This window comes from Acyrthosiphon pisum, chromosome A2, assembly GCF_005508785.2.
Source record: "Acyrthosiphon pisum isolate AL4f chromosome A2, pea_aphid_22Mar2018_4r6ur, whole genome shotgun sequence".
Taxonomy (NCBI): Eukaryota; Metazoa; Arthropoda; class Insecta; order Hemiptera; family Aphididae; genus Acyrthosiphon; species Acyrthosiphon pisum.
The window spans coordinates 112,737,556-112,751,053 of record NC_042495.1 but is presented as its reverse complement, the minus strand read 5'-3'; the positions used below and the strand labels follow the sequence as shown (position 1 = coordinate 112,751,053).

Below are 13,498 nucleotides of genomic sequence, written 5' to 3'. Positions count from 1 at the left end.
TTCGTAAATGTCAACGTGCACTAAATAACTATAATTGTGCATATTGTAAACAAACACCAGTTAAATGTCCTCATTTTGAGATATTTATAACAATTTACAACATTTACCGAATCGATTGGTAAATGCCAACAATCTAACCGTTTACTGTCACCACTCTCTGCTTGTCGGTCATACATCTAAACAGTATATTAAGCAGTAGTTATAACATTTATAAATACTAATCACCGCCTCTTCCCTCTATCAATAGTCCCCAATCTTTGTCTAAGGAGCTAAGCAACGAAGGACAATGTTCCACCACCATTATTTTTTCATTTAATGTAATGATAATATTATGTATTGTACAGTGGGGAAGGGGAAAATTGTGTGAGTGGGCAAAATATGAGTACCTCCGGCGACATACTATAATAATATAATACATTCACCTGTAATGTTATATTTCATTGAACATCTTGATTCATTGTTTTATGTATTTTTGTATTTTTTTTTTTTTAATAAACAGTGTCGCTGTTGAGTTTATAATATTTTGGTAAATTATTTTCACAATTTATTAGGTACCTATATTATCTATAGACTTGTCGATCCATTAAATTATATGTTATAGTTCAGAACTCAAAACATTCCAATACATGGTTGGTATAATAATTAACAAGAACAGTTAAATTATTATTTCCACTAACTATTTAAAATATATAGGTAATTATATTTCATGGCAATTTTTAGTAATATTGTGAACGTAACGCCATACCTAATTGTAATAGATATTTAAAAATAGAGCGATGTTGAATATTGACCCTGAATAAATTAGTTACATATGTAACTAATTCAACCTAACCTCTTGAAATTCATCTTGACGCACAGTTAGTATAGGAATTGTGTGTGAGTAAGAAGGTGGGGAATTTCGGCTTAATATTTTTCATAATATACAGAGTGTTACAGAAAGATCTATAATAAACGAAATAACTTTTGTTCTAATCGCTATTTTTATTTTTTTATATATCATATAACTTTAATACGCTCGCTTCACAAGCATATTTGATTTATTTTACATATATTTAATAGTCATGTAGTTTTTGAATCTCATAATTTTAATTAAATTAAGTTAATCCAGTCGTAAGAAACATTTTAAATTCAAAAAGTAGAAACTTTTTTAAAAAATAAGAATTGTTAAATATTATGTATGTACCTTATTGTTAAAATCTAAGTATTTTTTTTTAAAAGGTATTACTTTTCCAACTAATAAACCTTACTTTATATTTGAAATTAAAAAAAAAATTACATAAAATAAACAACTTGACTTAGCTAGATAAATGTTTTTACAATCAAAAGTTGTCTAAAAACTGGATTTACAAATTGGCTAATTTTATTTTTTTATTTTCAGTTTGAAAACAAATATATACAATGTTACATTATATGTGTAGCAAACGAGTCAATAAATTATATAGAAAAATTAAATAAAAAAATATTGACTAGAAAATAATATTAATATGTTATTTTATTTGTCAGGTCTTTCTGCTACTCTCTATGTATATATTTGTAAATAAAACTGATCATGATTCAAGTTCATTCATATTAAATTTATAATATTGTTATCTAACATTTTAGTTGTTTACTCAATAATGGCTAACATTTGAAATTAGCATGAAAGCTTTTTATTTTGCTGTAATAATTCCTTAATGACCTCGGAAAAACTGATATTTTTTAGTGAACGTACAGAAGATAATAGAGTATTAATTACCACAGAATACTAATGTTACAGGATCACTTAAATAAATTATAATTATCTGCAGTAACTCAAAATAAGTGGAACGTAATACATATTTTATTTACGTGCTATAAATGATTATTTTCCGTACAATTTGACAAAATTCCTTAATAGTTAATAATATGCGAAAATAGATATACACATTTGTCCAAAAAATGATCGACAAGAAGATTGTGTGCGAAGTTGTAAGTAAATGATTATTTTTTTATCGATGCAGATGATATAAAAACGTCTAAAAAGACTCAAAAATATAATTAAGTTTATATTTTGAAACTATTTTTGTTTTGTGTATTTTTGCTGCATTGATGTTTTCGGAGAGACATTTTAAGATTGTACTCTAATAACTATTAGTATATTTGATAACAATGTATTACTGCATATTATTGTAAAAATCTTCACGTGTAGTTTTGTAAATACACTAGCCATAGACTTTTTTAAGGGTGGTAGAGTAGTGTTTTTTGAGCGATGAACAACGAAATATCATATAGGCCTTTCACTCATACTGAATTCAAGAGTAAGAACTCAGCAGATGATTTAAACACAATTATACAATGAAAGATTTTAACTTATAAAAGTTATTAAAAAATGTAATGTTTATATTATATTGTATTTAAATTGATTCGGTAATATTATTCATGTGAGGAAAAATAAATCAAAGTTAGGGTGTATAAAGAGTCATGACGTTAAAAAAAAATGTATTTCTCATTTATTTATTTTTCTCGTTCTGTCGTTATAATAACATGTATACAATTTTCAAATTTCAGGTAAGTAGTTAATATATTTTTAAAGTGGAAGTTGACAAAAATTGGTTCCAAATTGTGGAAATTCCAATTACGTGTCCGTCACTCGGGAGTTGAAGATAGAATGGACTTTTCCAAAACAAATTTTCGTCGAATCGCAGAATGGTTACAGCGTTGTGTAGGGTCTTCGCGCTGATAATTTTAACAAATTCATTTCAAAAAACTTTGAATGCATCTAAATGTTGGTCTAATCGTAATAAACCTATTTATTATTTTCATTCTTGCACATAGTCCAGTTGGATCCGCTGGAGAATAAAAAACATTTACATTATTTCAGACTTTTGTTTACACGTGGTTTTTTTAAATTGTAAATCTTAGAGGCAGACCGGTTAATTTTATAGCACATCCAAATACGAGACGAGGTCAAAACCACTACCTAGTTGTTATAATAATACATTGCACAGTTACTGTTACGAACGAGTTATATAATTATATAATATAAAATCGTACCGGTACAGTATAAAATATATTGATGCCTACGTGGGTACTATTTTAAAACAGATTTAGTACGATCGCATCATATATGTATCGTAAAATTTACATTAACCTATAATTGTTCACAAAACAACGGTATAACCACGAAACTTTGTTCCATCTTGAAGGTCAACGAACCGTCCACAGTTGTTGGTGTATTGAACTTGTGTCGGTTTAAAGAAACTGGTTTTTACTATAATTACATTCGCCGATTCCGCATGGGCATGTGGTCATTTTCGATGATAAGTTGTTGCAGTAATCAGCCATTTCTGAAGGAGTTAACAAGGAGGTATATATTGTTATTTGTCTCTATGTTTCGTTAACCGTGCCATATTATGTGCCCGCTGTGCGCTTAAAGTTGTTTTTTTTTCTTAATCGCTGTTGAATATTCTTTGTTCCAGATTATGTAAGTCTCACGCAGTTGTGTATACAATACATAAAGTGGTAATGTAAGTAAAGATTATCGTCATATTGTATGGTAATATATTTTTAAGATCCATAATTTTAGCTTGACAGCTGTTAGGGGTGGGCAATACTCGGGAACTCACTATAGCTAAGTGTGGCGGGAATTCCCGTTTTCCGAATTCCGAATTCCCAAAAATTCACGGAAACGCGTGGGTCGAACACAAAAACTTCGGGAACTAACTGTAGTCCAGGCATAATAAGGCTAAATCATGCATGGTGTATTTAATTAAATATAACATTTCTTTGATAAATTTAAACATAAATATGTGTTAGGGCTGGTACAAGATTTTTAGTTTCTCACCGATTTTTCGTATGGTTATCGTTGCCTTGGTTAATTGTTATTAAAAACCTAAAATATAAAGGACAAATATCGAGTAGCGTGCTATGGTGTTTGTTTAATAAACAAACGTACAATAAACATTTTATATACTAAATTACATTTTAACACATTTTACTTTTTTTTTATTTCTTCAATATTTTAAACAATTTTAAACAATCAAAATCCAACTGTTTAATAAATAGTTAGACGAAAACGGAAGATACCACAGAAAGGTAAATAAAGGTAAATAAATAAATAAATAAATACATAAATGAATAATGTCAATACATTTTCAAATGATGAAATACGAATTTATAATACGAGTTAAATTACCGGGACATATTGATATTATTATACCGATAAAGGTTTTCGGGAGACCGGAACTTCTGAGCACCCTAAACCTGCATAATATTATAGCCCCACCTAAAATAATTTACGTAACTCAAGGTAAAACGTATATAACTGCACACCGGCATCCATGGTATCTATAGTGAACAGATAAAATAAATGGTATAAGCTCTATACTAGATGTATTATTATTTATGTCTATGAATATTTTGTTGGCGTTCCCAGTGCAGTCAAACAATGAATAATCGATAAAAAATGTGTTTGAAGTTTTTTCCGGTTTCGTCATTTCTACCAGAATCGTAAAACAGCTAAAAAAATGATGCTGGTAGTTGTAGTCGAGTGTAACATAATATAACCACGAAGAATTTTCGTTAGAGAGGTGGGGGGCTTAAAAATTAACGATTACTCACAGTTTTCATTACTCACGGGGTAAGATACGAAAAATAAAGTACCTATATAGGCTTGACTTTATTAGTTCTTATAAAACAAAAAAATATACATAGGTAATAGTATATTATTATTTGAAGAAAAATAACGTTTTATCATACAATTAAATACAATTTTATTTTTGTTTTGTCATGCATCGTGATTTTAGACGTTTGTGTGAGGCTTTTGAATATTGTTGTAACTACAACTTCAAATTTTGTCAAATTCATGTTTTTGGTTTATGTTGGCAATATGTTATAATATAGCTAATCCGTTAACAAGTATATGAAACAGTATGGTGATATGTCCTTGCTTATAAGTTTACTACAGTTGATAAATACCAAAAAAAAGCAAATAATAATAATAATACGGAAAATGGTGGGAGGGCATAATTCCGTCCCCCGTCTATATACCAATGCATATAGCAATATAGATTTTTGCTCTAAAAATATCATTTTTTTTATGCTAAAAATATTAACTATACCTACGTCTGTGTCTAATAATGAATAACTATCCTGTACTATAGGATGATTTGATAATTTACATAACTTGAAATTATTATAACATCAAACATAATACAGTTATACTTATATTTAGTATAGGTAGGTATTTCAAATGTAAAAAAATAAACACATAAAAAAAAATGTGATTGCCTATGATAACAAAAAATAATTATTGATAACCATTTTCAAACTGTAGTTGAGCAGTTCATATTATTATATTCATATAGGTACCTACTTACTATCAGAACATAACTATCCTCTTTTTCTTCGAACGATAATGGCTTAACTTAAACTGATGAATATCTTTCCAGAACTATGATGGTCTATACTCTATTATAGTATGGGAACGTATAATAGGTTTTAATAATATAATATCAGGATTATGTAAAAATAAATACAAGAAATATGACTGTTTATAGGAAAACTTTTGGTTTTGACAGTTTTTGGTATTTCTGAGAATTTCCAAACCCAAAATTTCCAAGAATTCCCAGAAATCAGAATATTTCTTACAAGGTTCGTTCCCAGGAATTTACGGGAATGCAAACTCTACCCAAAAAAGTTACTGGTTTATAAATTATAATGAATTATTGGAAACCTACTACTTTAAATATATGAATGTAAATTTTCAGAAAATTAGAAAATTCAAAAGTAATTCTAAAAAGTTTTCTCTTTGTAGTTGATTAATTTTAAATAAAATACAGATTTTGATTAATTTATCATGAAGTAAAAACCACTATAATAGAATTTACCTAATATTTATAAGACTCTGTGCAGATAATAGTTTATCATTCACGTTACTCGTTTTGACAAAGATTTTTAAACCTCTTTTATAAATAATATAATATATATTATTATACTTTGCATTTTTTGAAAATTATGAATACTGCATTCGATGGCTAAAATTATTAAAATTTTATATAATAATGGCTAAAATTGGCAATTATAGTTGTCTAAAATTACTTTATTAAAATCATAATTAAAGGAATAAAAAAAAAAAAAAAATAAAATGATTACAAATAAGGCCATAATAATACAATGATGGCTTTTCAGATGTTCATTTAGACTCGATATCTATTAGAAAGGATTTTAAATAATACTTGCGTAGTTGCGTAATATGTTTGGATTGTTCTAAAATTTAATGTATATCTACAATCTACCTTTAAATGGAGCCTATAGGTACCGGACTTTGTTATGACTAGTTTTCAAAGTATTACAATTATTATTACAAAACCAAAATTAAGATATAACATAAAATAATTAATTTTTTTTTTGTTCCATTTTTTTTTTTTTATTGAACAAAAAAAAAAACATCAATAACAAAGGTTATTAGTTTTTATACATAATAAGATGGTTTCTGATTGTTATTAACAAAAAAGTTTAAATTCTATTGTATAGTTTGGTCTTCCTCAGGAAAGCTTATATGTTTGATATGTTTTCGATGCCTGGCCCTAATGCTTCGTTCATGTTGGGTGGAATGTTCAATTTTCTGAGTTCGTCAGCGTATTGATTTTAATCAAAAACGAATATACAAAATAAATTATTTATGCGTTCACAATAATGGATGTATAGTGCTTCTATCGTATTTAATAATTATCTTATCTGAGTATCTGAAATCACTTGTCTGGAATTTGTATAACTATTTTTTTTACAAGGATAGGACCTTGATCACATTTTATCAGCATTGCTAGTATAGTAACAAACATTCCATATACAGAAGCTAATTAATATATTCCATGGTCGGAATGGTCTGAAAAAATATGAAAATAAAATTTCAAATTTGCATCTCTTTAGCTTCAGTCAAAAAATATATAAATTTTAATTCTAACTACTTAATACGTGTGTTGCAACGTAATTATAATATATGATTTGGTGAATTTGGAGGTTTACTTTTTTGTTCTCAATAATTTCAACATTTTTTTTTTCTATTTTAGATTTTGAGAGGATCAATGAATTTTTACAAATTGATTTTATAACAATTATTAAGTGCACTTAAAAAAACGGAGTCTGAAGACAAATTATAGAAAATATTAGTAAGAGAAAAATGCTTAAATCTGTAACTTTGAGGATGGTTCTTGGTAGAAAATCAGATCTATAGTTGATATTATGGGTGGACAAAATTAAAATTTCCTAACTCTTTTTAAATAATAAGAAGAAACGGGGATTTTTGATCAAAACAAGATTTCAGCAAATTGTAATCTTTTGTTTTTTTGTTGTAATTAAAAAATTTAAAACTGTAGATACTTTTGAAACTCTAATTTCAAACTGGTATTTAAATGACATTCCTCTAATGTGAGGAATTTGTTTTATTTTACATATTACCAATTACCATATATTATATAGAATACACATTTTATAATATTATCCATCAGATTCTGCAATATAAAATTTTAAATTCAACTAATATTATTTTAATGGTTTTTTGTTGAAAATTAAATCTATTACCTAATCATATAACCAATGCACGTAATATTATTATTGAATTTCTGTATACTGTGCTTTTAGATTCTGAAATTTTGACGGAATGTTTATATTAGCATTTTCTATACACTATAACATTTTCCAAATATTTTGACTTATTTTGAGCTGTTTACGAATATTTTCAGTTTCCATTTTTTTTTTTTTCTATAAATATCAATACAATTTTATTTGTTGGTTAAAAAAGCTTGAAAGTTTAATACAAGGCTCCTAGTATATTGTTTCAATAGAAAATGAAAATATAAAAAATCCATATTCACAATTTTTTTTTATAAGCATTTAAAGTTCGAATTTTGACAAAATTTATCAAATTTAAAATTTAATAATTATTTTGTAGTTAAAAATTTATAAAATTTTCAACTTTTATAGCTGATGATTGAAAATTTAAAACAAAGTTCTACATAAATAAGTAAATATATAAATTACTTTATTTACAATAATATCATCAAATACCTATACTTAGTAATATCATAGGCTGACTGACTGTTTTCGCCCGGAATCGTTTTTCTTATACAATGATATTATTTCATTGAATTTAAATTTAACACCATCCATTACAGTGACTCACTTGTAACCTATTGTACAGCAGAGCGACATCGACTTTTTTTTATGATATTATACATTTTATGCATTTATCTTAGATAACAATATTGACCAACATTTTTTATCATATTTTTTCAAATTTATAAAATTATTTTTCATAGGAAAGTTCTTAAGAAAAAATTGAATCTACTCCTTATTTAAACAATAAAATTTAATTTAATGAAATAATTATATCTTAATTACGCTTTTTAAATTCAACATTGTGGCTTAAATTATTTTTACTACAGTGAAATAAAGAAAAATAAAACAAAGTTAATACTATAATATTATATATTAAATACAGTCAGCGAATTGCATTTCTTAGATTTTTTGCCGGATAATATAAATTTATCCAAGACTAATAAATTGTATGTGTATAATATTTAACAAATGCATTAAAAATTTCGGTTTAAAATTATTACAGTTATGAATGTTATGACAAGTGACGTTAAGCAGGTACATAGATATTTTTATGGAGATAATGTTACTATTGATTATGTCTATCAATCATAAAACTCAAAAGTCAATATAGGTTTCCATTTCATATTTTTTTTTTTTTTTAAGAGGTTTAGGCTTCGACGACTGAAGTCATTAGCCTGTAGGTTGGTAGGGCGTTGGTACAGTAGGATTGGAATGTTTGGTACGGTCAGTTAGGAACACGTGTATGTATGACAAGGGTTTTGCGAACTATGAACCTGGGTGGTCACCCATCCGAGAACTAGTGGCAGCGTTCGTTGCTTACCTCAATAAAATCGCGTGATTGATTTAAACCACTGCGCCGCGCCGAGCCATAATTTCATATTTTGTTTGCTATCGTTATGATGAATATTATAATTTTAAATATAATTATGCACTATAAAATATGTATTGTATAATAATTTAAAACTAAATATAATTCAATCAAGTAAAGGGAACCATGCAGTGTCAAATAAATGTGATGAGTACAAATAAAATAATGATTCAAAAATAGAAAAATATTTTTCAAGTTATTCATTATAATTGAGAAGCATAGTATTCCTTAAGATTTTTAATTTATTGCTATTGTTATGAAATGATAGCAATCAGTGATAATATGATTTTTTTTTTTTACACATTTGATTTATTTTTCAATTTCAATTGGTGAAGAAAATAAGCACTGCCGTCTATCTGAGAATGTTTTTATGTTTGGTTATAAGGTATTATATTACTGTAAAAAGTTCAATACAATAAGATAAAATACATTTCTTATAAGTTATTATGATGTTCTAGGTTGGCTTTTGACTCATATATTAAAAATAAATATCAGCAAAGAATACTGCAATAAATAGTTATTAAAAGTTATACATAGTTATAAAAATGCCTTATACCTACATTCAAAAAAAAAAGAATCAGCTTTACAATTGTACTAAATCGTTAAGAAAATATTTATTACCGAATGTGTATCCAACTTTAAGAAAATATATGTAGGTATAGTTCAAGTCCGAATATCAAATGCGATAAGTCAAACAATGCGTAAAGGATAAACTAAATCATATTTTTTCCGATAGTTTACGTAAGTTTATACCCATCTTAAATCGGTAGTGATATTATTTTCAAGTTTATCGTAATATGGTCATGAATATGTACATGATAAGTGAGCGCATGGTTACGACATTGAGCTGGGTGTTCGAGTTATTCATCAAAAAAGTATCCATATAACTTTCAAATAAGGTTCAACAAATTAAAATTTTTTTAAACAATATGACAACAGCTTGAAACTGACCCTATACCTTATAAATCACGTTACACACTTCACTATATAACTTTAAAATATACCCATAATAAATATTTATTTTGATTTTATGGCAACTTATAGACACAACATAATATATCATAATATAGTATAAACAGATACTGCTTTTATTATATTCTAAATAACATTTAAAACTGGTTAATATTACAATTATTTATAATATAATGCAGTGATTATATGTGTTATTGCAACCAAAATAATTAATTTAAGTAAAATCATATAAATTAGTGCTTCATAACAAATCTAATTTTGAACTTATAACATACGTGTTTTGTATTTTCAGATACCTACAGTTTCAACCATGACTGTCAGACTTATCGTTCTCGGGATTTTTCTACTAATTTCTAGTCCATGTTTTTCAATAAATATCTTTGGATTTTTGGGTCAGGCTTATCGTAAAAATTTAATTCAATTCCGCGAAGATCCTCAATTTGGAAATAAAAAAATATTAGATGAGTACGATTTTATAGTGATAGGAGCTGGTGCTGCAGGAGCGACAGTCGCCCGACGGTTAGCGGAGGTCTCAAAATGGAACATACTACTATTGGAAGCTGGCGGAGAAGAATCATTGATAACTTCTCTTCCAAGTATTGCTCACTATTTACAATTTACTAATTACAATTGGGCATACCACACGGAACAGGAATTACATGCTTGTAAAGGACTTGTAAACAAGACTTGTCCTTGGCCAGCAGGTAAAGGATTGGGAGGAAGCACGATAATTAATAACAATATGTACACAAGGGGTAATGTAAGAGATTTCGATCGTTGGGCGGAAGCAGGAAATCAAGGGTGGTCTTATAATGATATACTACCGTATTTCATAAAAAACGAAAACATAAACGTACCGGAACTAAAGAGGTCCCCCTATCACGGGGTTGAAGGACCATTGCCAATTAACTATCCTGAATTTAAGTCGAAACTGGTCGAGGCGTTCTTGGAGTCAGCACCTGAGGTCGGTATGTCTGTTGGTGATTATAACGCTCCGGGTAGTCATGTTGTCTTTTCCAGAGTTCAAAGTACAACATCGGGTGGCAGACGAATCACTTCTGCAAGAGCTTATCTCCACGACAACTTAAATAATCTGCATATAGTCGAATTCGGGTATGTCACAAAAATATTGATAGACGACCGAACAAAAGTGGCGTATGGAGTAGAGTTTATGAAGAATAAAAAGAAAAGAAGAGTTATGGCTAAAAAAGAGGTGATAGTATCAGCAGGCACGTTCAACTCGGCTAAACTGTTAATGTTGTCAGGTATTGGGCCTAAAGAACATCTGGGTCCTTTAGGTATAAAGACCATAAGTGATTTACGCGTGGGGGACAACTTACAAGAACATCCAGCATTTGCCGGGTTGGCTTTTCTAGTGAACGAAACTGTGTCGTTTGTTCCGGACAGAATATATCGTAACTTAATAAACGAAGCATTTAAAATAAACGAAAAAAAGAGTTTCATGACAACCTTGCCACCCGAAGGTGTTGGCTACGTGAAAACCAAGTACAACACGGATGTAGGAGACATACCCGATATCGAGTATATATTCCTGTCTACCAGTTTGGCGGGTGAAGGGGGTTTGGGCGCCAGTATTGGACGGAGATCGATGGGTGTACCCGACAGGCTGTACTACGAGACGTATAACGGCGCTTTGGCACGTGACACGTGGTCGATTTGGGTTATGTTGATGTACCCGGAGAGCAGGGGACAGGTATGATGTTTTGTTGACATGTATTAATATATTAGCTGGTATGTACGAAAATATTAATCGTCGGTGTAAACGTTGTCCGTGTGTAGGTGAGGCTGCGCAGTGCTAATCCATTCGACAAGCCGGTGATCAACGCGAACTTTTTCACCGACCGTATGGATTTGAAACGGATCGTGGAAGGCATCAAAATGACAATCGAGCTCAGCAAGACCAAGGCGTTTCAGAAGTACGGTTCCCGGTTACACAAAACACCCCTGCTCGGGTGCAGGCATTTGGAATTCGGCAGCGATCCGTACTGGGAGTGTTGCGTCGAGACGATGACAATGCAGATGCACCACCAGTGTGGCACGTGCAAAATGGGACCGGAATGGGATCGAAACGCCGTAGTTAACTCTGAGCTGAAGGTGTACGGTGTGAATAGACTGAGGGTGATAGACTGCTCCATAATGCCCACGATTACGGGCGCCCACACTGTTGCACCGACCTACATGATTGGCGAGAAGGGCGCCGATTTAGTTAAGTCTACTTGGTTGAATAACATCCAAGCAGACTTGTGATCAGTACCTAACTGATATAAATTAAACTGTGCTTGAAATTATATCAGTGGAAATTATTATTAATCTATTATGTGTTATTATTATGTAGATAGACATTATTTTTTTATTGTATTTCTTTAAATTTGTATAGGATATAAGTATAGAATATAAAACATATATTATAATAAACAATGTAATAGTCTAGGTAAAATAATTTTGAAAAAAAATTATTACTTAAGGTACATTTATCAGTACTGCAGACCATATTTATATCAAAAAGAGATACCTCAGAAATTATCTTTTCTCCAAATAGAATCATAATATTAAATAGTATTTCAATAAGTTGGGTACAATCATTTTTAGCTAAAGTTACTCAATACCGATTTGGTTTCGATTATAAATATTAAATTTGCAAAGATGTATTAATTCTCTTCTCAATTTTACTCCCGATCAATATCACGGACGATCATAAATTTGTCATGTTTTCATTCCACCATCAAATAAAATAAAACCATTTTACTACCGTTTGGATCGAAAAATAAAAATAAACTGAAATTGTTTTCGGGTTTTCCTAAAAAGAGGTGTGCCTAATAAATTTAAATCGTATCTCTAAAACTGAAATTGGATTAGTGATTATTTTGACTACCTATTTGTTTTAACTCTATATTAATTCAAAACAATCACTATTTTCCAATAAGCAATAACGCATGTAAAAGGCCAAGAAGATACAATTTTTTTTTTAAATAGAAACATTCTCTCTGAATAAAATAATATTATGTTGATTGAAAAATATGTTAAAATTGTTTAATTATTAACCATGAAGACTAAGATAAATAGATTAAATTTAAATTTAATAGTATTTTACTATCCTAGTTTCCTACTATACTTAGGGTTTTATCGAAATTTTATCCTAAATATTATTTTATGATTTATTATTTTTCCTTAATAATATTGGTGTGCTTTATTTTACAACAAACCATACGGTAATCGTATCGTAAATAAAATACATATTATATTATTGCATATTATATATATTTGAACAGAAACTTCGACTGATATATTTTTTGTTAAATTATTGACACACAGAAATATGTTTCGTTTTCGAATATTGGTACTTTACTGTATAAAATACATAGTAAGTTTTGAAATTAACTTCGTTCTGGAAAAATTTATATTTATCGATTTCCAAAAAAGCAATGTGAAAAAACAAACACGAACGATAACATTTGCGACTTGGTGTGTATTTCTTTCTTCATTTTTCACGGTACACAGATTTTTAAACCAGATTTTTTTTTAGTGGTGTAACAATTTATTGCATTTCCAGTCGGAAAATAG

The 13,498-nt window shown here is 28.8% G+C and overlaps 1 protein-coding gene across 1 annotated transcript; it reads left to right on the top strand.

Moving 5' to 3' along the window:
- The first annotated feature begins 3,110 nt into the window (after positions 1-3,110).
- LOC100159828 (glucose dehydrogenase [FAD, quinone]) lies at positions 3,111-13,181 on the top strand. Its single transcript, XM_003242811.4, has 4 exons — positions 3,111-3,325; positions 3,438-3,485; positions 10,209-11,630; positions 11,717-13,181. The coding sequence occupies exons 3-4, from the start codon at positions 10,227-10,229 to the stop codon at positions 12,182-12,184; spliced, it is 1,872 nt and encodes a 623-aa protein (XP_003242859.1). The 5' UTR covers positions 3,111-3,325; positions 3,438-3,485; positions 10,209-10,226; the 3' UTR covers positions 12,185-13,181.
- The last annotated feature ends 317 nt before the right edge of the window (positions 13,182-13,498 follow it).

Bases quoted from the DNA above. Each gene is read 5' to 3' on its own strand.
- LOC100159828 (XM_003242811.4), top strand. From the start codon at position 10,227: ATGACTGTCAGACTTATCGTTCTCGGGATTTTTCTACTAATTTCTAGT. The intron at 11,631-11,716 runs GTATGATGTTTT...GTCCGTGTGTAG, and splicing joins ACCCGGAGAGCAGGGGACAG to GTGAGGCTGCGCAGTGCTAA.